This window comes from Psilocybe cubensis, chromosome 8 (genome assembly GCF_017499595.1).
Source record: "Psilocybe cubensis strain MGC-MH-2018 chromosome 8, whole genome shotgun sequence".
NCBI lineage: Eukaryota > Fungi > Basidiomycota > Agaricomycetes > Agaricales > Agrocybaceae > Psilocybe > Psilocybe cubensis.
Genome location: NC_063006.1, coordinates 2,114,906 through 2,138,325, shown reverse-complemented (window position 1 = coordinate 2,138,325; position 23,420 = coordinate 2,114,906). Strand labels below are relative to the sequence as shown.

At 46.4% G+C, this 23,420-nt stretch overlaps 7 protein-coding genes across 7 annotated transcripts; 1 reads left to right on the top strand and 6 right to left on the bottom strand.

Moving 5' to 3' along the window:
• Nucleotides 1-2,533: 2,533 nt before the first annotated feature.
• On the bottom strand, nucleotides 2,534-3,871 carry JR316_0009181 (Tyrosinase P; the record flags this gene model as incomplete). The annotated part of the gene is made up of 6 exons (XM_047894887.1): nucleotides 2,534-2,760; nucleotides 2,817-3,211; nucleotides 3,266-3,295; nucleotides 3,351-3,436; nucleotides 3,491-3,647; nucleotides 3,708-3,871. 6 exons carry the CDS (start codon nucleotides 3,869-3,871, stop codon nucleotides 2,534-2,536), a joined length of 1,059 nt encoding a protein of 352 aa, XP_047746346.1.
• Nucleotides 3,872-5,683: 1,812 nt separating this feature from the next.
• JR316_0009180 (Protoporphyrinogen oxidase) lies at nucleotides 5,684-7,376 on the bottom strand (the record flags this gene model as incomplete). Its single annotated transcript, XM_047894886.1, has 3 exons — nucleotides 5,684-6,412; nucleotides 6,463-7,071; nucleotides 7,146-7,376. 3 exons carry the CDS (start codon nucleotides 7,374-7,376, stop codon nucleotides 5,684-5,686), a joined length of 1,569 nt encoding a protein of 522 aa, XP_047746345.1.
• A 947-nt stretch (nucleotides 7,377-8,323) lies between these two features.
• On the top strand, nucleotides 8,324-9,840 carry JR316_0009179 (NADH:flavin oxidoreductase; the record flags this gene model as incomplete). The annotated part of the gene is made up of 4 exons (XM_047894885.1): nucleotides 8,324-8,488; nucleotides 8,548-8,611; nucleotides 8,664-9,234; nucleotides 9,303-9,840. The coding sequence occupies 4 exons, from the start codon at nucleotides 8,324-8,326 to the stop codon at nucleotides 9,838-9,840; spliced, it is 1,338 nt and encodes a 445-aa protein (XP_047746344.1).
• A 100-nt stretch (nucleotides 9,841-9,940) lies between these two features.
• On the bottom strand, nucleotides 9,941-15,031 carry JR316_0009178 (uncharacterized protein; the record flags this gene model as incomplete). Its single annotated transcript, XM_047894884.1, has 11 exons — nucleotides 9,941-10,253; nucleotides 10,285-10,700; nucleotides 10,768-10,979; nucleotides 11,034-11,672; nucleotides 11,746-11,892; nucleotides 11,956-12,786; nucleotides 12,839-12,986; nucleotides 13,150-14,307; nucleotides 14,355-14,455; nucleotides 14,508-14,617; nucleotides 14,676-15,031. 11 exons carry the CDS (start codon nucleotides 15,029-15,031, stop codon nucleotides 9,941-9,943), a joined length of 4,431 nt encoding a protein of 1,476 aa, XP_047746343.1.
• A 2,815-nt stretch (nucleotides 15,032-17,846) lies between these two features.
• On the bottom strand, nucleotides 17,847-19,345 carry JR316_0009177 (Transcription activator of gluconeogenesis ERT1; the record flags this gene model as incomplete). The annotated part of the gene is made up of 4 exons (XM_047894883.1): nucleotides 17,847-18,655; nucleotides 18,703-18,883; nucleotides 18,948-19,021; nucleotides 19,072-19,345. 4 exons carry the CDS (start codon nucleotides 19,343-19,345, stop codon nucleotides 17,847-17,849), a joined length of 1,338 nt encoding a protein of 445 aa, XP_047746342.1.
• Nucleotides 19,346-20,079: 734 nt separating this feature from the next.
• Nucleotides 20,080-20,445, bottom strand: JR316_0009176 (uncharacterized protein; the record flags this gene model as incomplete). The annotated part of the gene is made up of 2 exons (XM_047894882.1): nucleotides 20,080-20,082; nucleotides 20,122-20,445. 2 exons carry the CDS (start codon nucleotides 20,443-20,445, stop codon nucleotides 20,080-20,082), a joined length of 327 nt encoding a protein of 108 aa, XP_047746341.1.
• A 147-nt stretch (nucleotides 20,446-20,592) lies between these two features.
• On the bottom strand, nucleotides 20,593-22,486 carry JR316_0009175 (uncharacterized protein; the record flags this gene model as incomplete). The annotated part of the gene is made up of 9 exons (XM_047894881.1): nucleotides 20,593-20,615; nucleotides 20,695-20,735; nucleotides 20,941-20,994; nucleotides 21,084-21,122; nucleotides 21,299-21,332; nucleotides 21,759-21,890; nucleotides 22,034-22,066; nucleotides 22,162-22,221; nucleotides 22,381-22,486. The coding sequence occupies 9 exons, from the start codon at nucleotides 22,484-22,486 to the stop codon at nucleotides 20,593-20,595; spliced, it is 522 nt and encodes a 173-aa protein (XP_047746340.1).
• Nucleotides 22,487-23,420: the final 934 nt, after the last annotated feature.

The following is a 23,420-nucleotide window of genomic DNA, read 5'->3' as shown; positions in this document are numbered from 1 at the left end:
CTAAAAATAGTAAGCTATAATGACTCAGTACGGAATTGATCCAGCACGGCTGTTGACCGAGATCACTCATGTTCTTTGACTATATACAATGTTTTATAGAGATATTGACCATTTAGAGCGTCATCTACGCAACAATCCCCGTAGTTTAAGCCTATATGGGAATATGTACTGCGACAATAGCTACTGCGCCAGACATTCTACCTCATTACTTTACAAGCGCGGTGTCCTTATTTGCCGAAAAGGGCTCCAGTAAATCCCTACATAAAGGTCAGTTTCATACATCTTCTCAACATCTATTTTTTTCTCCTTCTCGTTCTCTTTTCCTTCCTTCAGTTCATCTCATATATTCATTGTTTGTTCTCACTTTAAGCTACAATGTCACTAACTGGTAATGGAACAGGTCTGTCATCCATTTCAAACATGTATAGATTGTGACTTTGTTTAACAATCTCAACAGTGGTAGACCACATCGACGGCAACGATTCGGATAACCCTTATGGTTATGTCCCGTCTAGAACCGTTGCCATAATATTTCTGTCTCTCTTCACGGCGTCTACAGGTAAGCGTAGTCTTTCACCAGCCTGGCCTTTATTTACTCGGCTAACTTTATATTGTCGAACCAGTCATTCATGGTTGGCAAGCAAGCCACTACCGTAAATGGTGGCTCCTGTATACCGCTTGTTTGTGTGGAGTTATAGAGCTTGCAGGATGGTCAGGACGCCTGTGGTCATCTTTCTCCCCTCTCTTAGACTCCCCATTTCAGATGCAGTGAGTTTACATGCAGTCCAATGGATTCTTCTCAGCTGACGCTAGCGGCTGTTAAGAATAACCTGCACTATCATTGCACCCACTCCCCTTTTGGCCGCTAGTTTCATCATCTTTGGCGATATTATCAAAATTCTCGGGCCTATGTACAGTCGCCTGAACCCTAGATTATGTATGCACCTTCTTTTACAGCTCTTTACAGCTATCTCTGATTCTCCTTTCCAGACACAATCATATTTACGTCTTGTGTAAGTTTCCTCTAAGTATTCCTTGCATCACTTGACCAAAGGCTCATATGTCACTTAGGACGTTGTTTCGCTAGTGGTTCAGGGTGTGGGAGGTGGGTTGGCAGCGTCCTCGGATGGCCCGGATGGCGCTGAAATGGCGAGTATTTAATTATCTAAACGCTCTTATTTCATTCATAGTTAATCGTTATATGACAGGGTGCACATATCATGCTTGGAGGAATTATATTTCAATTAGGTATTCATCTACACTTTATCATTATACGATATGATTGATTAACCTGCTTCTCCAGTCATTATATTGGTCTTCTGCGCTTGCGCAATTGAATTTGGTTACCGATACACGTACGGAATCCCCTTTCCTGCTGGGATACGATCTCCAAGAAATATATTCCGCACGGGACACTCCATTGGGCGTGGAGACTTGACAATCAGAATTCAACTCATGTGCTATGCGCTAGTCTTTAGCACTACGGTCTTATTTATTCGGTACGTAAACTCGCAAATAAAAGAGTGTATCTAACACTCGCATTAGAGCTATCTATCGAATCATTGAGCTCACTGATGGTTGGAATGGGAGAATTATTCAAACAGAGCTTTACTTCAGTGGGTTTTAATTCCCCAAGATTGAATGAAAATTCTGACACTGTATCCAGATGTCCTCGATGGAGCAATGGTAGTCTTAGCCATTTATACCCTCAATATTTTCCATCCCGGAATGATGCTTTCTGAGCAATTTGTATCAGAGAAGGGCGGCTCTGAAATGGAGAGGCTCGAGACACAGTAAATCATTGTCTACGGTTTGCTATTGCGGGGCTCAAATAGTAGTTTATAAAACAGTCATTAACATTTATATGTATTGGATAGATTTTGAGTAGAGATAGGATTCACCGTCGTGTTCGGTTGACCTCGGACAACTTCGAGTATTACTATATTAATTTTATTTGATCATTGTCAACTTAAACCGTCATTGTGGTAGAATGTATATCATACACGGAGATTTTATGTCTTCATGTATTCGCATAAAATCGAATCAAACCAAAGTTTCAATTTTGAAGTGCGTTGCCGAACGGCTGTATCTGGCTGGGTTTAAACTTAGATTCAAAGGTCACATGCGCAATCACGTCGCCCCTATTTGATCGTGTTGGGAAGTGCAGTGAGCCAACACATCACTGTATTGAATTGTTAGAAACACTGATCTGTAGAAATACTAGAATAAATATAGAGGTCTGTGCATGCTTATTTTAGGTCGTTTATATTTAATCCTCGTGAATCCCACGGTGTCGCTCATATTCTCCTGCTATCACGCGTGACGAACGATGGAGTCGGTGTGATAGCATGGCTACGCGGGTCTGGTTCGCTCGTCATTGACATATCAAGGGATCAAACAACAAGAATCCATTGATTCAAAATTAACAACAAATAGAAGACACAAGAAAACGAAGAGGTATGCTAGAGTAAGAGTGGTATTGTAACTTAACAGTGCGGCAGAGGTATTATAGGGTATTGTGCCGAAAGGTGTATCAGACGTAGGTATAGCACAGAGGCTCGCTGTGAATATCCATAACATCACGTATAGGGCGCGTCTCTCCAAGATTACCCATGAGTAGTGTATAGTCAAGGGTAACGTTTTTGAATGGCGGTGTGGTTGTTGACCGGCCGGAGATTTCATACAGGCGTTGAGGTAATGCCTGTTGCCAATTCCACCACACGCGGTCCAAGTTGGAGTGATGAAGGTAGAAGACAGGGTCTGAACAAATGCGCGATCAGGTGGATGGCCGAAAGTCGAGACTTAGTGGGGCTTACCTCCAGGGCTAGAGTAAAAGTTGCTCATTTCTCCTCCGATGGCAATGTGTCCACCGTCATGGATTCCATGGTCAGGTGTGAGTGGTTCTCCTTCAAGTTGAACATGGAAAAGTTCAAAAGTAGGAAGGCGCGTGGCGAGAGCTACCGCTGCGGCGCTGAGATACTTCGAACTATATGTGTTATTTATACCGCGAGTAAGGCAATGATCAGTGACAAGTTTCCCGGGTCCGATGCTGAGGGGATATTGTGCAAAAGGGCCATTCTGGACGCATCCTACAAACATATGAGGGTCATATATCTTGGAATCATTTCCATAGGGTGGAAGGGTGTATGTCCCGGGAACACCATCACCACCAAATCCAGTAACAGGGTCAAAAACAGGAGATTGTGCAAACCTGAGGTTTTCTTTAGTATTGAAGAATAGTTAAGAGACACTGTTTAGGACTTACTCAGCAGCATCCTGTGACCAGTCCCAGTAGCTATATGACACACATGCGTCAGCATGATGTATGTCGATGTGGCTAACCTGCCTACGGATTGGCGCCTTTGTAACCACACTCTTCGCGAAGTGCAGTTTCGTACGATTTCACAAATAATCTGTGCCACGGAAGAAATTGGCCCTGTTATACTGCAATTTAATGTTCCGGTTCTTCAAAATAATTTGGTGAGCATACCACTAGGTGAACCGTGTCGGCAATTGCAATGTGATAGGCTTGGAATTCATCGAATCGGGTCTTCGCTTCCTTGATGACTGGCTGGAGAGCGGGCTTGCTCTGCAGGCATTTGATGGCCTTGATATAATCGGATTTTTGGTTGTCAGTGAGGGTCCTCCTATATTAAATGCACGTATGGTCAGTGATCAGGGCATTGTTTAATCATTTAAGTTAATACCATTCACTGCGCTCCAGTAGTGTTCCGCACGGCCTACGCCCGCCAATGTTGGCATCAGACTCGTCATCAGCACTTCCATTCGTATCTTCACTACCCAACACAGAGACTTGAAGGAAGGTAGAGACAAATAGGACTGCAACGAAGATGGAGGAGATGGAAGGCATTGCGAGGAACAGGGGTAGCGGGACCTTGGAGAGGGAGATGTTTACGCGCCATTTTATATGTATTTGGACTAAAAATGGCTCGGAAAGAAACAAGGCGTCCGGTCACCTTTACGATGGGATCGTTGTCTGGTATCGGCTGGAATTGTAATCGATACGATTAAGGCAGGACCAGAAGTTCTATTCAAGGTCGGGCCGGCGTTAAAGAAGTACATAAGTGGTTCTATAAAAAAACCACCCCGCGGCGCTTCCAGATGGAGCCGCAGTGCGCCGCAAGAATCAGTGTAATGAAGGTTAATAGCACACCCACTAATCAGACTCCACAAAGCAGAACCTGTAGATTCTGTGCCTTGATCCTAAGAACAAAATGGACTCTTTTCAACGCGTGTACAAAGAGATGGACTCACCGATGATAGATACGAACTTCGAAAATGGCTTCGGTGACAGATACACAAGATTGAAGAGAAGCAATCCATCGTTAGGCATTGAGAATATCCTAACCTCACCATACACGCGTCCATCGGAGAATTGGTTCTATTTCCTCTGCATTCCAAAGATAAAGTTATTTAATTATATATCGCACCTCAGCCGATGGGTGGTGTTCATTCATTGTCATGACTTTGGTCATTTCCTTTCAACAGCACATTTACTGACACTGCGACAGACAGTCTGTTCGGGATAATCAGACGTTGCAACAGTCAAGTTTCAAGAAGTTTGAGCGCTGGCCAGGATTTCCGTATGGTTGATTTCGGAGATTGGTGGATCATGAGATGTAAAAAAAGCTGAATTCAATTGACAGTGCTACCTACGTTTACTGACAAAGATTATGAGTTCAGTGACTAGAAAAACCGTCTTAGTTACCCTAGCCTAAACCGTGATAGAACATGGGTCATACTCTGTTTTTGTTGTCAGCTTCATCGTTTACGGCAGCGGGGCGAACTCTTATCTGTGACTGTTTAAGCGCAAAGGTAGTAAGGATCACTTCAGTTATGCTTTTGCGAGAATCCTGCATCAAGAACAAGTCAACTTCAGGGAAACTTGAAGTGAAGAGTGAAGGAAAAGCGGGCTACGGTTTGGCTACGGTTTCAAACGGCGTCACGGAAATGTCCGGGACTGATCAGACATCGGACATCTGGCAATTGCCGACTTTCAAATTGGACCAAACGCAGTCAGTTTTTACAACATACTGCCTTGCCATGCAATTAACGGTCAACTTATGGTGTTTTTATTATCCTCTGCGAGATCATACGGTATCCCAACCCCAGCCCTACAAAATTACCGTACACGTACAACAACTGTACTCCTGATATCTTGATATGCCATTCGATTGATGTACGTTGACCTTACCACATAATTGGCAAAGGGCATGCGGCTGAATGATGTAGGTTGCTTACCCATTTACCCAGCAAGCACAAGGTGAGGTTCTCTAGCGGGCTACCCAGGAGTCAGAGGAATGGAGGCTGAGAGCCCGATAGCGGTAAATTGGCAACAGCCCGCCACAGTGCAATCAATATATGTAGCCCAGCCGGGACAAAACGTGCTTCCATACGCAGAGTTTTCAAGTCTACGCAAGGTGGCGCCAACAGGTCTAGGTCTGATATTGTAACTTATTGGCTCACCATGCCGTATCAGGCATTTCGAATCGCAATCAGAAACCCTTCTTCATGCCAGGGAGATTTTATTCCGCTCACTGCTCTATGCAATCTTGGGTTACACTCGCTCGTAAGGACCTTTGAGGCAGTGCCAAAATTTGGGGCCAGAGGTAATTAAATTTCTGCTTTGGAAAATGGGATGGGGCGAATGGCAGTCCCATGTTCATGTCCATTCCCTCCCGACTTGTCGACCAGCTTCTATACAATCACCAACGCTGACACCACCGACTCCAGCACCCACAACAGCCAAATGTGCTTTCCAACCCCCAGAATCTCTATCAAATGAACCCGGTGTCGACGAAAGTCCCAACTGGGCCCTCATTTCCTCCATTCGTTCAAGATGACCAGGAAGAAGCGTTGGGATGCAAGCTTCATTATTCCATATCCGCCAATAAACGGGGTCAGGCAACTCTTTTCCTAACTGCGTCTTTAGTTGGTCAAGAAGATTACGTATGAAAGGGGGCATGACGTCCGTTTCGGATGAACTAAGGTGTGGCGGAAGAGGTGGTTTGGAATAAGGACCTCCGGTCATCATAGTCAACTTCGTATGCGAGGCATTGTTGTAATAATTTTCTGTTCGAGGGAAATCCTGTTCATATAGAGAGCACGAATCGAAGACAGTCCCAAGAACACCTGAAGCAGATGGATTCGATGCGTCGGGGTAGCCATCAGGTGGGCGTGGAATGAGGTATCCGAATCCTTCAGGATGGATATCTTTCGGGGGCAATGGGAATACCATGTTGACGACATGCACGGTGGAATATGGATTTTTGTTCAAATTGGGGACCAACAGTGTATTGTTGCGGTCATGTATGAGATTGTATAGCACCTGGAGGGGCAAGGCAGACACAACATGACTTGCTATCAAGGGCGTTCCTTGGGAGTGTGCGACCTAAAAGAATGTATTTATCAAAAGAATTGAAATAATAGGGGAAATCATACCTCCACTTCCTGGTCCTCCAGTAGCTTAAGGCTGGATACATGCGCATTTTTTGTGATGCCGACGTTGGGTGTGGTCTCCAGATTACGTTCCATGGCCTTGGTCAACGTCTCCATGCCATCTCTAAAAGAATATACGGATATTCCGCGCATGATTTCGGGGACGTCACCTAAATCGTACGTTTCCTCCTCAGCCAAATCTTTCTTTTTCTTGGGTGTAAGAAATCCCCGTACAATACTTCCCCGCCCTCGCTCTTCCGCTTCCCATATAGAGGGGAAAGCGGCACGAACGCTCAGCTTTCGAGAGTCTGTAGCATATATTCCGTGTACCAGCGCACTTCCAAAAACTCGAGCAAAGGTTTCCCCGAGCCGGCGGGTGAAGAAGGAATCCACGCTCTCATCACGGATGTTACTAGGTCGATTGTAACGTTTGAAGGGTTCGAATAGAACGGCTGGTAGCATCACTGATGCCAATGGGGAGGAAAGCATGGAAAAGATGGATGACGGTATACGCTGCAGGCCAGAGGGTCCTGAATAGCCATTGGACTTCGGGATATATAGGAAACGAGCCTTTGCAGGAGGGGCGGTTTTTGGAACTGTGATGACTTCGTCCTGCAGTTTCAGTAGATTTATCTACCTATTGGGTTCAGCTGACGATGAATTTTAAGAAGCAAAAGATGACTGACCAGTTCAAGGACCGATTTGCCGTTAGGTCGCAATGACCTTGGTCCCCCCTCCAGCAATACAGATGCACCAATTTGCGGCAAATCCACGCGTTCTGAGCGAACCCATCCGCCTAGTCTACCCTGCTTCTCCAGAAGTGTGATCTTCGATGTCGGAAACCGTCGAGCGAGATGTATAGCAGACGACAGTCCGGTGAGACCCCCACCCAGCACTGCGATATGTGTCGGAGGCATCGTGTCTCTTCCGACGCGACTTTGAGGACGTGAGCTATGTAAAGGACGAACGAAACCTCTTCAAGTACGTGTGGTCGATATTTTGCCGTATAGCATAGCTCCGAGTCATGGGAAACGAGTGTGTTGGAGGCTAGAACAAAAGCCGGTGGTCGCTGTGCCTTTGCATTTGTTTACAGCCAAAGGACACGCTTCGAGGACGTTGATGGCATTTGGCAGAAACTGCAATCCACGACGCTGATTCCAACTCATCTGACTTGCTAACTGACTTTACTCGTCACTTCACCGATTTCAATGAAGTCAGCACGAAACTACAAGCCGTAAATCTAATGGTCGTGCAGATCGGTGGCGACACTCATGAATATTTTCCAATCTCTTCTGATCCTCACCACAAAACAGTGTAGTGCTACACGGACTTCAGAGACCAGCTTGCTGTCATCTTTAATGCTAGAACTTCTTGAGCACGGAGCCTGACTGCCTTTCTTTTGGTGAAAAACTCCTTCCTTTACTGGACTCCTGATTATGTGTTGACTTTGTCGTCAACTTCTGGTTTCAAAACACACCTTCTGCATCCTTATATGACACATCTTGGGCAACGTATCTCTTTTGGGAAAGCTGGGATTTGTCTTTAAGAACATGGAATGATGTTTTCTTTGACGAGGTCGCTGGATGCCATCTACCAGAATATTCCGAGTTTCTGGTCAATGACTACCAAGCGGAGAGCCTTTTTTACTACTCAAAAAGACCAATCGCCATCTAGTAAACCTGATCGGCTGGCTTATACTCTCCAAATTTAATAGCGGCTTTTCGCCTTTGGACGGTAGTTCTGTTCAAAATGCACTTGACGATTTTTTTCTGTGGCTGACGTCATTAATGATAATCCTCAGTTGCTGGTATTTAAAGCTCAAATTTCAAAGGTCATCTCTTCTATATTCCACATCCACACTATCATGAGCGCCCCTTCAAACCGAAACGTTCCTGCGGAGGGTATCCCATACTTCACCCCAGCTCAAGTGCCGCCAGCTGGAACAGCCGAACCTGACGGCGCGCAGACGCTCCCCATTCTATTTCAACCACTGCAAATTCGCGGGGTACGGTTCCCTAACAGAATATGGGTGCGCCTGTCTGCCAAAAAATAAGAGAGATATTTTATATCTAATTATCATTTTTACAGCTGTCTCCTCTCTGCCAGTATTCTGCCCAGAACGGTCTCCTCACCCCATGGCACCTCGCTCATCGTAAGTTAGTCTACAATCACAGTCCCATTACTCAAATGTGACGATATGACAGTTGGAGGAATATTTACCAGAGGTCCTGGCCATACTATGGTCGAAGCCACCGCCGTTCTGGCCAACGGACGAATCACCCCAGAAGACTCCGGCATCTGGTCAGATGAGCACATCGCGCCGCTCGCCAAGATCGTCACATTTGCTCACTCACAGGGGCAGAAGATTGGCATCCAGCTCGCACACGCCGGACGAAAGGCGTCGACGGTGGCGCCCTGGATATCGGGCGACCCGACTGCATCGAGAGAGGTTGGTGGTTGGCCCGACGATGTCTGGGCGCCATCTGCAATTCCATACCAGGATAATTACCCTCACCCCAAAGCCCTGACAAAGGAGGGTATAAAGGAAGTTGTGGATGCTTTCGAAGCTGCGGCGAAGCGCTCACTGAAAGCTGGGTTTGACGTTATTGAAATACATGCTGCTCATGGATACTTGCTGAGCGAGTTTCTGAGTCCTATGAGCAACAAAAGGACAGATGAATATGGTGGAAGCTGGGAGAACCGAGTCCGCATTGTTCTGGAGATCGTTGACAGGGTCAGAGCCATGATTCCGGAAAGCATGCCACTGTTTTTGAGGTGAGTTCTGTCCTTCGGTGTGATCTTGAAGTCCACTCAAGACGTACATCTAATTTGTATGTTCTTAGAATATCTGGGACTGAATGGTTGGAAACTGTCTTCCCAGATGAACCTTCTTGGAGATCAGAAGATACAGCACGTTTGGCGCCTATACTGTTTGAACACGGCGTCGACTTACTTGACGTCTCGTCGGGTGGGAATCACCCGAAGCAAAATATAATCAGCTCAGCAGGGTATCAATCCAACCTCGCAAAAGACGTCATGCGCGCTATCGGGGCTACATGCGCATACCCTTCAGGAGAGTCGGACGCCGCCGCCACCGATACGAGCAAACTGTCGCGCCTGATTGTCGGGACAGTTGGCACAATCACTTCTGGAACACAAGCAGAAACTTTGCTTCAGGGGGGCTTTGCGGATGTCGCGATTGTTGGGCGACAATTTTTGAGGAATCCGGGAACGGTTTGGGCATGGGCGGATGAACTTGGAGTTGTTGATGTACGACTTGCTAACCAAATCGGGTGGGGATTTAAGGGAAGAGGTAAGAAGACGCACGTTGGGAAAGAGGATCACGGCGTAGACACGGGGAAGAAAGATTTGAAAAACTAAGTATCGTCCTACATAAATATGTTTGTTTGATTCATGGACACCAATAACATATAGTACGTTTCCAGCCATCTTCGTATCTGTCCCTCTTGCAAATGGACAGCTATATCTCACCCTTATTTCCTCCGAAAACGGCCAGGGTCTTCTCAGCATCGTCTCGAATATGAATGAATAATGCACCTGCCGAACCCGTACCATTCCTGATCATATATTCTTCGACAGCATCTATCACCGTTTTCACGAGGTCAGATACTTCGTCCGTTTGCTTTTTGACGATGTGCACGCGGAACAGAAGATTCGGTCCTGAAAGGGTGTCCACAAGTTCTTTTTTGTAACCGATATGTTTCAACAAATGGGAAAACGCTAGCAAAATACTTTGCCATGACTGAGGATTACTACCAGAAGCTGTAGGTAAGCTGCGTACAGGTCAAAAATTACGTTACCTACCTGATCGAGCGTTTTGTATCGTCCCAAGGTCGAACCATAAAATTCATCAGCACCTCAGCGACTGTAGATATTTTTGACTGGTCAAGATACCATGACTTTGACCTCGATGAATCGAAAAAGAAGTTCAATAAAAGCTGTCGGTATTCGTCGTCTGGAGTCCACGAATTATGCTGCGAGTCATTTTCGCGCAAGTAGTATAGAAATTGTCCAAGAGAGTAGGCATCTTGGTAGGTCTTTGGATAAGTAATGGCAGACAGATGTCTTATGATGTTCAAAGGGTTCACGACTCTCCATTTAGTCGCCACCAGCGATATGCAAAAGGTTACTGCAAAATCTGGTGATAGCTTTTCCAGACGACTAAGAAGACTTTGATCCCATATATCTCGCTGACGCCTGTACGCATCGTCATGGAACTTCTGTTACGCCAGAAATCAATTAGGTGTGCAGCTTGAGCGATATACGAAGTGTCAGATTCAACCTTACCCTGTTCAATGCTTTCCAGAAAGCGCATAATAGCTTTGTAGAAGATGTTCCACTGTGGATAGTCGACATCCCATTTATCAGAGATTCGACATATGGGACTTCAGATATGGTCGACCGAAATTCCTGATCATAAGAAGCTGAATTAAGTATATGCTCGCTTATGTTGTTGATGGAGTATTCTACAGCAGCCGTATATCCAATAGATGGACACCCTATGTATCATATTAGACATGCATACTAGATGAGTCAGTCGTCGGTGAAAGTACCTGGTTGGTGAAACCTTTTGATGTGTCGAATGCAGAGATATACGAACTCTTCATGTACAGACTCGGCGCCTCTGTATGACATTGAACTGCCCGTGAGCATATCGGGAAACGAAGGGTGCCTGAATTTGATAGCAGTCTCATCGTCTACAATCTCCAACAATGGATCTAAATCAAGCATTAGGCGTCGTACGTCCCCTGGATTCAGGAAAAGGTATTCCTCCATATTTCTAGGGCTCCAGATAAAATTCTTGCCGATGGCGATGAAGTTCAATATCCGATGTATTTCGTGATTGTCAGGTGCCTCATGAAGAATCAACATACACAACGATTTGATCTTCTCGGAAGATTCCTTGTCATTGAGTACAGTGTTAAGACGGTCGGCTGGAGAGTGTCGGGAGGAAGATACATAGCGCATGACTGTCATGGGATAGACGAATCTTCCTAACGCTGAATTGACCAACGTCTGTATCTGCTGGCCTTGGGGCCATTCTCCGATGCTAAGAGTCTTTCTTTTCGGGTGTGCCTCCTTGATCTTGCGAAAGCAGTCAACCAGGTAATCTTCAATAATATTCCTTGTAACACCCAATTGGAATATACGGTTCGCCTCCTCGAGTTCTTTGGACATTAGATTTCGTATATCTAAAGGATATTCATCGATGAATTAGCACAACAATAACTTATGCATCAAATGACTGTGGATGCGGAAGCTAACCGGGTGAAATGGTGGAAGAGTTTATGGAATAACTCCAAGATGATTCAAGTTCAGGCGTGTCGTCAAAAATTAAGTATTCAAAAGATTCATTGTCGCTGTAGTATGTTTCGGGCCTGCGTGCGGGAATCATTATCACATCGGCTGCCACTAAACATGATATGGGTTAGAAATCCACAGACCATATATCCAAAGCTAAAAATGCAGACATACATTGTGTATCGTTGTTATTGGAGATGTTTCTTTTAGGTACAGTCAACTGTACGCGATCAATGTTGCTTTGAGCTTCAATGAGCTTGATTAGCGCAATAAGATCATCGACTTTGTGCGTTAATAGCAGTCGCCAGTAATGAGAGGAGCAAAGACCGAGCAATGCCTCTACTTGTTGGTATGACTGGATTGGGGACCACGATGTGTAAGCCTCCTCATAGTAGAAAATGGCCTGGTCAAGATCATCGCTTTGATGGAGATTCAGATACCTATTTAGTAGAGAATTTGCCAGTTTTAGCAGCAGGGAAATCTGACTTTCCACTACAAATGATGTGGAATACGTGTGAAACCTGTCTCGAAGGTCCTGTATTGTTTCAAGAGGGGCAAGTTGAATCGGGAGACTGGTGGCTCTGGAGACCTTGATGGACCGTATAATGTCGTCAAGACATAGATAACTTCGCGGATGCACCTCTAGGAAGGCCCGATGGGATGCATCATTCGTCTGCCATCGTAGTTCAACTTCGGGTTCCATAGTAGATATCTCTTCAAGGAGGTTTTGCAGGGCATCAGCAAAATTATTGTGAGATTCATATAGCATGCCTTCAAGCTGTTTCCGAAGTGTACCCATATCTCCATCTCCATCAATAACAAAGTTCTCTAAAATCTTCAATCCAAGCTCTTTGACGATTTTGTGACGCATTTGAAGCCTCCCAGATCTGCCGAATAGGTAATCTAAGAGTGGAATTGACCCGTCTATCAATTCATTGACCAAAGATACCGTCTCAGGACTGAGACTCTCCAAATTTTGTCCTTTCGGCTCGAGATATACAACACCTAAAAACGAGTCTTAAAAAAAGCAGATGAAGTCATATAATCATTGGCTGACCATCAGACACATAGATGTCATTTGTTTTGCGAATTTCGGATAATAGGAGGCCGGATTGGGACTCGCGGAGTGACTGCAAATTTACATTCGAGGATAGAATGGAATACCAATCCTTGTCATTGACTATGGCAACCTTGGCTTCAGGTTTCTATGATTCATGTTGATATCAGTAGGAAAAATCGAGCTGACAGGAACACATCTTCACCTCTTTCAACAGAAACTCGTTGACTACTTTTGCCAAATGAACCGTGGGCTGGTAAGAGGTTCTCGATTAGGTCATTCTTTTAGAGTGGACCATGTCAATAGCTCACAGAAGACGGTGTTGAAGGTTGTATAATAACATTATCCGCGTTCTGAATGGCCAAAGAAGTCGACTGATTGCTGTGATTTCGCGATCCTTGTATTTCTCTTCTCAGATAAGATGTATCTTGGGTGGATACCGCAGGGGATGGTTTTTGAGTTTGCGAAGTACTCCCCGATGATGGCTCAGATTCATCCACCTTGACATCAACTCCGAGGCTACGTTGTACACCATGCCAAAGATCCTCAGAAAGGGTGACTGTGAGGGTTCGCAAGAAAAGGCATTGGTTTAGGAGAGGACCTTGGCCAGGTTCGCTCAGTATGTCGTCGTTCTCTTCACGATCAGGTCCAACTCGGACTTCCGCCCCTCCATTATGTTCCCAACTGTAAGTCTTGTCCGGAATCCGACGCCCATCGGCCCCCTGTCGAGCAACGTAGTGCAATCGCAGGTTCTTCTGCTGGACAACGTCGTAAAAGGTCGCGATTCCCCAATACGTCGTTTTATCACATCCAATCACCAGCCGCAAGTCGCCATTCTGGATTTCGCGACCGCAAGGCCCGTTCGCGAATCTATACCAGCTCTCTGCGTGGATTGCAATGTGGTTGCGGAATTTTGATATGTTGTTGAGCTCTTCTTTATACGCGCCTTCCGGCATCGTTAATACAGAGCCTTCCGAGGCCGAAGATTCGAATGAGAATCCGCTGAAAGGGACGTCAATATTTGTACTTGAAATTGACATAGAAGAATCATCAATATTTACTTGCCTGCGTTGTGTGAGGACCTTTTGTATCGTGGAGCTAGCCAGGTAGCTTCCATTTGTAAATTCCTTGTACGCCCGAGTATCCTTTACGCCTAACGGCGGGTCTACCGGAACAAACCCCGCTGGAAGCTGGCCTGAGTGGATTGGATCCGTCGCAGACAGACATATGTTGAACAAAAAGTCGAAAGCGCCATCCGAAGTGATGATCCCAACATCACCGATGCACACACCTTTTACTCGGTAAGGCGTTGGAAGATGTATATTGGGCTGCGGTATCCAAAGAGGATGCCCTCGTCCCTTCTGAAGCAGGTGTTGTTCGTAGACTTGGTTGCTCCTTTGAACACACCGAATACGCGGCTCAACTGATTGATGGTGACGAACGCCTATTGGTTCTTCCTCCTGAGGAGGCTAAAGAAGATATTAGACCCGGAATTGCATAATTGAGATGCACTCACAATGGGAGGTAGGGGATGATCTCGCGGCGAACGCGCGCGTCGGGGACGCCCACCTGTCTGATGCCTCTGAGCCTCACTTCCTAACGGAGTCTGAGGTCCATCTACTCAAATCAGCAAGGCCAAAAAAGAAAAAAGAAAAAGAAAACGGCATACTGTGTATATTGACAACAAAAGATGCTTGAGGCCCATGATGAGCAGTAAACGTTCCACCATGAACTTGCGTATTCTCCGCCGATCCAAACATGGCAGCTGTAGCAATCGCGCTGATCATGCACAACGTCAAAGTGTTAAGCGGGGGCTGGATAGCAAAGAACGTCTTACTGATCGCCTTGAGGAGGTCCCGGGATCCTCATCTCCGGCTGTAGCTGCCGCTGCCTCCGCCGCTGGTGCTGTTGTTGCGTCGAGTCCATTGACACCATTGCACCAGCGTCGGCCTGGCGCTCGCGATGACCAGTATGGGCGCCTGGCGCGATCATCATCTCCGACGGAAGCTCTCTCTGTCTCTCTCGCTGCTGCTGCCTCTGCTGCTGTTGTCTCGAGTATTCCATTGATTCCATATCCACAGCATTGTCCCGGCGCTCACGACGACCCTGAGTGTGACCCGCCAATCCTTGATCTCGTGCTTTGTCTTGCTCACTAGTAGTAGCACCTCGAGACGACGACGCGCGATTACCCATCTGCCCAAGTCTAGATCAAAATACAGCTGGAAACTGGCCTCTGTTCGCCGAATTGTGAGGAGGTTGAAAGTCAACGATTCAATGATGCAGCTGCAGGCTCGTGGGGGCAGGAGACATGAGGCGCCTATAGGCTATTTCGGACCACAGAAGTTAAAACGTAGCAGTTAATTTTTACAGTGCTGAGTGCTATGCAGGAATCACGCCGGGTGAGCCCGTGGCGAGCGCTGCGCTGCCGATCTATTTCACGAAATTGCACGATTTTCTGGTTGGTAAATTAACACTGGTGGCACCCCTTTGTCAAAATAAAATCGATCGAAATAGCACTATAGTGCTCACCATGACATCTTGTAGTAGTAGATATTTGCACTAAAGTTTCAATCGTGTGGTTTGTATACAACCTGAGACACATCCAAGTCATACATGATCAAAAGAGAAAAAAAGAATCACAAGAGAGAAAAAAGAGCCGCGCCAAACTCGAAATTTCAACACATCAAATTTTAAGTCGGAGACAGAAAACGACGCGTCCCCACAAATGAAAAGTTTAAAAGCACAGTACGCAAATGCAAATGCAGTAGTATATACTCAGTAATCTACATACATACATACATACATACATACATATTACACATATAAGTACTACACACGTTTAACACGTACAGACGCAGACAAAAGTCAAAAGTCAAAAGTCAAAGGCAAACGCAAAGGCAAACGCAAAGGGCAAAGGCAAAGATAGGGGCAAAAGTAGAGGCAAAGGCATAGACGAAGGTGAAGGTGAAGGCATAGACGAAGACGAAGATCAATCGAATATCGATTTAATGATCATTGATTGGGTAATGGAAAGAAAAGGAAAGAAAAGGAGGTAAAATTTAATGGGATAGGATCTGAATGGGAAAGGGGAAAGAGAAAAAAACGCACGCTCGACGCAACTCGACACGACACTACACGAGACGACAACGAGCGTATTAAAGTTCAAAGGACAAAATAAATAAAAACAGAGAAGACAAATAAATAAAGTCAAAGACATCCGAAACAGAACTGAGAGGAGAGGAGAAAAGGTTGCATATGTAGATACCGCTCACACCACCACCACACTACACACCACGACTACAACAAAAACCACGACTACCACCGTCAACCCAAACCGACCTCTCCAAAACCACCACCACCACTACCTCCTCCACCACCACCCCAACTCCCCTCAACTCAACCCACAACTACACCAAAACACCATACAAATACAATACAATACAATACACTCTGCAATCAAATTATGGCTCGAAACACAACACCGACAGTGGGGGCTAGAGAAAGAGATCTCCAAAAAAACAGAAAGCACAAGGGATTCCCTCCTCTCCTCAGCCCACGACACCTTCAAGCCACGATTCAACACAAAGTCGTAGAGGTGCGCGTGCGCGCGTGTGTGTGTGCACGCGCACATATGTTAAATAGGATAACGGGACTGCAAAGACGAAACGAAACGAAACTCGAAAGTCGGAAGACGAAAGACAAAACTCGGAGCAAAGGGAAAGAAAATTCGGATCAAAGGGAAAGAAAAAGAGATCACAAAAAGAAAAAAGAAAAAAAAAAAGAAAACAATATAAAAGAAGAAATGAAACACGTCAAAAAAAAAATTCCGAAGGTCATTTGACACAAGCGTTTTCTTTCTTCAATGGCCGACAAGTAGGTCCGATATCAGCACCCAGTGGGAACATGGAGAATGGAATATGGGATATGGGATGAGACTGCCCGTGCCGTGTTAGGGCGGCAGGGGGGCGGGACTGAGGGGGAAAGGGGTGAGAGGGTGAGTGTATACTGAAATTACATATCGTACGTCGCTGCTGTGATTTGCTGTTATATCGGTATGTTTGGTGTGATAGGTGTGATTGTGTGTTGTGGTTCTGTTGATGATGTTGTTGTTTGGTGCGATTGCGATTGTGATTGTGACTGCGAATTTTCTTCCCTACACGAAAACGATGCGAATGCGAATGCGATGCAACGATATACGGGCCCAATTGAAGGTCAAAAAGCCACCGGACAACCCCTTTGGTGAGCGGGGTTTTATGGGGGGAAATTTTGCGGAATTTGCGGAATTGTGGAATTGTGAATTGTGGGTGAAAGTAGGAAGTAGAAGAAAGAGAAAAAGTAAAAGAGAAGAAGTTGAAGTAGAAGAGAAAAGGAAAGAAATAGAATGAAAAAAATGAAAAATGAGAAGAGGAAAACATAGAAAAGAAAAAAGACGACACAACTATCCCTCCCTCTCGACGACGACGACGATAGGGTACCAAACGACATTCGCCAGAATTAAAGAGTTACACGCTGATGGCGAGGTTGAGACTAAGGTTGACGGTGAAGTTGATTGTGAAGTTGAGCGTTGAGGGTGAAATTGAGCGTTAAATGACGTTGATGGTTCATTCTTCATTCTTCCTTCTCCACAGCGACAGGAACATCAACAATCACACATCAGCCCCAGGGAAGGACGACAAAAAAGCACGGTTGATAGTGGTAATGGTAGTGATAGTTGGAAGAGTAGACAGGAGAGTAGACAGAGAGAGTAGACAGAGACAGAGAGACGAAACAATGAGGTGAGACGGCGACGAAAAACGCTGACGGCCACGACGACGACGGACGACAAGACAAAAAAACTGCTATTAAAATAAACCATATAAGAAAAATTATATCCAAAAACAGCATAACATAAAAAAAAGGACAGTCAAGGAATCAAGGAATCAAGGAAGTAAAAAAAGAAAAAAAAAGCAAAAAAAGAACACACCATGAACAAGCAAATGTGTAAAACATCACATCGCTCGAAAAAACCTCAAGCAGATTTATCATTATCATCACTACCACTATCACTGCTGCTCTCCCCACTCGCACTGCTCGCATGGTCATGGTCCATCAACGGCGACGACGAAGACGAGGACGCAATAGCAGCGCTAGGGGGCGGAACAATGACAGCTGCGACAGGTGATTCAGCTGCATCGTTGTCTTTCTCATTATCCGCGCCGGTGTTGGTGTTCACGGCAGGTGCAGTGGAGGTCGAGGTCGAAGCTACGGCACTGGTAGATGCCTCGGCGGCATTCCCATTCACACCACCACCAGTCTTCGCCTTCTTCTGCTTAGGCTCGCCGCCTCTCGACGCCCGCGCTCGCTTCTTACTTCCACCACCTCCATTGGTCTCAACAACACCATTACGCTCTGCAGCAGCAGCAGCAGCGGGGGGTGCATCGTCAACTTTGCGTGCCGTATCGGACGGATTCACCGTCTGTGGTGGCGTAGACTCATTCGGCCCGCCAGGAGCCGCGACGGGGGGTGGAGCTTGCGCCTGGGCCTGGACCTGGGCCTGGGAGTGAGGATGGGGAGGAGCAGATGAAGGCGGCGGGGCACCTGGGGGGTAGATGGCGGGGTAATGCGGGAAGGGGGGATACGTGCCCGGATGGATGTAATAAGGCATAGGATGGGGCGGAGAGCCATCCGGACCTGGTTGGCCATCATGTGGATGGGGGATAAAGCCGGGAGGAGGGTAGTAGACGGGATAATATCCCTCTGGTGCATACTGGGCGACAGCGTGGATAGCAGCAGCGGAGGTAGTGGCTGGAGGCGGTTGCGTACCCGGGGGCCAATCACCTAGATTAATATTCAGAGAATATTTCGAAATGGAACAAGTCACACACCAGTATAGCTAGGGCTCTCTGACTCGCCTTTGGATTTGCGCTTATAGGGCCCACGCTTGATACCCTTTTTTCTCTCCTTCCTCTGGCCATCGACGCATGAATCTGCGATTCCGTACTTGACGCAGCGTTCGCAGGGCCGACTTTCGTCACAGCGTTTACACGCCCCGGCACAATTAGTGCACTGTTGATTTGAATCAGTCAGAGAGTGTCACGTCAGCAAAACAAGACAAGGGAAACATTCTTACAGCCATTTTGACCTGTTTGCGCTTAGGACGCAGGGCAGGCGGAGAAGCGGAAGTTGCTGGGGGAGGTCCGAACGCTACGTGAGAAATGAGCGGCGATAGACAGCAGATAGTGAAATGGACATACCTTGGGCCTGTGGGTGGTGGGGATAAGCGTACATGACGCCTGGGGGGAGGCCAATCATGTATGGACCTGGAGGGCCGCCGTTGGGGGCACCCTCTGGATGGCTGCCGTCTGGCGGGGGTGGCGGGTAGGCAAAAAAGGGAGGCATGTATGCGCCTGGGGGACCTGGAGGTGGATATGGCCCGTTATAAGGCTGGTGAGGATACGAGACCATTGGGGGTGGTGGATATGGATGCTGCTCCTGGGGCGCAGGGGCGGTCTTTTGGGGCTCTGCCATGGTTGGTGGCACTGAGAGACTGCGGGAGAAAACGGAGGCGGGCGGTGTGAGCGGTGAGAGAGCTAGGAGACATGGCGGGGAGGAGTGGAGAGGGAGGAGAAAGAGAGAGAGAAAGAGTCAGGGGGGTTGTTGATGTTCAGAGGGAGAAGGAAAAAAGCTCACTCCGACTCAAAGATTCCGAGCTCAGACTCAAATGTCGGCTGTGGGTTCAAGTTCAGCTGGCTGGGTCCCAATGGATAACAAGACTTGCTGGGGCTCAGATGGGCGCTGCTGCTGTTCTGGCTGGCTGTGTGGCAAGCTGGATGGGGGCAAGTTGAAAGAATGCGCAGACTACTCTTGCCACCCGTGTGAACTATTCCTTGCTTACTGTCATTTTTAGGCCCGTGCGCTCCTCCCCTCTGCCTCCCGGCCCCCGGCGCGCGGCTGCCTCTATCCTCACCTCACACTCCGCTCCTCTCCCTGCTCTGCTCACACATCCCCAGCTGCGTTTCAATTACTCTTCCAACATTCTCTCTTCTGGCTATTACTTCCCTCCACAGTTATGTCGATCAACTGTCATCGAACCTGATGGAACAGGACCACTCCCCATGACTGTGTATCAATTAGCACCCAAAAGTGTACACAGTGATATACTATAGTCATTTAGTAAATAACTAAACTCCCACATCGCAAGCAAAATACACCTTTCTTTCAAGGGTAATAAGACGTGACAGTCTATAACTATATACATAATTTCACTCAACATAACAATAATATATTATAATACATCAAACAACCTCCACCCTCCCACTGACATGACTACGATGAGAAGACCGCCTCTCCAACGACATCCTCGTCCCCGTCCCCGTCCCCATACTCCCCCTCTTATCCACATCGCACCTATCCGCATCGCACACCGGCTCAGGCATAGCAGGCCCAACACCCACATCAATATTAATATCAACATCACCATCACCATCACCCATAGAATCCACCCTCACACTCCCAACCCCCATCCCAATCCCACTAATCGAAAACTCTCCCGAGTCATTCAAACTCAAACTCGCATTCTGTCTCTGGAACTGCTCGCGCATCTGGAGGAGCGCGCGGCTCGCGAGCATCGCGTGCAGGCAGCGCGAGAGTCTGTGGAATGTTAATACGGGATACGGGATATGGGATATGGGATATGCGGTTGGGGGTTGTTGTAAATAATATAATGTATCGTTAGCGTGTTTGGTAAGGGAGAGGAGGCCGGAAGTGCGTACGAGCTACCAATAACGCGGAACGACACCTACATCAATTAAAAGACATTAGTTTAGTTATGAATATTTTACGATATAACTTGGAGATTAAAAGTTGGTTGTACGTACCGGAAACGTCCAGTATGAAATTACATTCACGATGGAACATACTACACAGACCAATCAATCAATCAGCCTCCTCTTCTCTTCGACGCCTGAACCTGAACGCCAGAGTCGTAGTACAGAGAAATCGTCGAACACTCACGAAATAGACATAAATAAAACAGAATCCCTACATTTCAAAGAAGAAAAGAATGATTGCATTAATAAAGGAATGTAAAGCTAAACCACACCAAACCCAAGAGAAAAACGTACCATCGCGATAAATAATAAGCGACAACGGCATTCTCGACGCCATACCCAACCGCCCTACATCGAGATCAATATAACACCACATCAGAATCCAGACCATGAGTCATCATAGGTTGAGTATATCAGAGCATAGACATAGTACTTACGGAATTGTATCGCGGGCTTGAGAACTAGCGCCATACACACTACACCATAACCACCAACAAAAAAAAATAAGTAAGTAAGTAATAAGTATACAAGATTTGGATTTGGCTTCCAATACAGGTAACAGAACACATGAACCGACGACTTACACGTATCCCAAATACACAACGATAACCACCACCATTTTATACTCGTCGCTGGTCTATTCGGAAAACACCCATGGAACCCTTTGTAGATCGGTTTCGGCGGTGCTACAAGGTGAGTGCAAATAGAAGGTGAGTACAAGATCAAGGTGAGTACGAGGTCAAGGTAAGTGCAAGTAGAAGGTGAGTGCAAGGTCAAGGTGAGTACAAGATCAAGGTAAGTGCAAGATGAGTGAAAGTGAAAGGTGAGGGACAATGACAAGGCGGATGGAATTGGATATCCAAATTAGCAACATCTCAAAGCATAAAGTTCAAGCTTAAATCTCAAAGCTCAAGCTCGAAACTCGATGTATCGGCAGGATAAAAAAAAGGTCGACGAGATAAAAAAAAAAAAGTCGACGAGATTAAAAAAAAGTCGACGAGATTAAAAAAAAGTCGACGGAATAACAAAACAAGTCGATGGGATAAAAAACAAGTCCACGGGGTAAAAAACCAAAAAACCAAAAAAAGAAAAAAAGCAAGCCAAACACGCACCTTTAACAGTAACAAAAAACCTATAAAGCCCCACAACCCCAGGGACCCAAATGACCACTCCCAACGCGCAGAGAACGGTCAGGAGGCGGGTGGTCCGGTTCCAGAGTGCCCATACGCGCGCGGTGAGGATTACTGGTCGGTATCGGTATCGGTATCGGTATCGGTATCAAAGTCAAAGAGTTGGGGAGAGGGAGTGGGGAGTGGGGAGGGTGTATCGTCAGCCCTTTTTTATTTTTTGCAAAAAGACAGTGGTGATATGATGATCCCAGTCTCACCTTCAGATGATAATGTGCCTAGCACCATCACAGCTGCAGCAGCAGGATCCGGATCCGAGTTAATTTATTGATTTTATGGTCAGTTACCTGATTTCCTCGCAAAGATAATTGATGACGCTGCTGCTCACCTGCGACTATCCATTTCACGCGATCGCATTTGACGTCCGTCATATCGCTCCCCGTCTGCCCTATCAAACATAAACATTAACATAAACATTCAATTCAATTTGAAATTCGAGTTCGAGTTTGAGTTCAAGTTGGAACATAACATCAGCATTTCAATTAAAGTTATAAGTTACAATTTTATACCGCGAATTCGAATGAATGAATAAATGAAGGACACGCACGATAAATAGCCAAAACACACGCATCCAGTACAACAGCGTACCGCTGGAACAGGTACACTATCTCGATAAAGTCCCATTTTTTAAGCCAGACTTGGTTGATCTCCATGTCGAGCGTTAGCGCCCAGTCGTAGGTGTACATCGCTAGCGCTGCATCTGTGCGTGTGTGTGGGAGGGGGAGGGCAATATAATCAGTTTAGGGCGGGCGTTGATTGTAGGAGTGTGCAAGCTTACAGTTGAAATACTGGTAAAACGACACGACAAGACGATGTGGCACAATGCTAATTAGCGACGCCGGAAATAGGAAATAGCAGATGAAGATGGGGATGGGTGGATGGAGGAGAACGAAATGCAAATGCGTACTGGTACTGTAGCCATCCCATGGATGATTTTAAGGATTGTGGGTGTTATAACCGAGGGCTGCGGCTGCTCCATCCTTCTCTCCTTCTCTATCCGCAAGCGCAAGGAACAGGGAGGAGCAAAAAGTTTGAAGCTTGAAGCTTGAAGGAGCAAGGGCAAGGTCAAGGGAAAAAGAGAACAGTGAGATAGTAGAGGTATGGTATAGTATCGCTCCAGTCGAGAGTCGAAAGTCCAGACCGCGAACGTTTAATATAAACAAGCGTTTACGTTTTAGTTTAAGGGACGCAGAATTGCGGGATTTTCTCCCTAGCTCCTAGCGCCTCCAACGTAATGGTGTCTGATGTCTGACAGTCCGTTTATGTTTACAGGGCTCTTTAGTGTTAATTCTCATTCAACCCATTCAATCAACCAAGTCTAAGTCTGCCGCAGATTTGGTTGATTGAATGGGTTGACAGAGCCATCAGCACAGCCAGTTTCCAGTTTCCAGTTCCAGTTCCAGTTCATATTGACTTTTTTAAATTGTACTTGAGAGAGAGAGAGAGAGATGCTGGGAAGATCCACCCTGCCAGCTTTCAGGAATCAGGCTTGCTTCAGGCCCCACTAGCCTGGTAGTCTAAGGGCCAAAGCCTTCAATTGACAATTGACAATTAGATTGTGATTTCGGTTGATGGGCATGTCGTTAG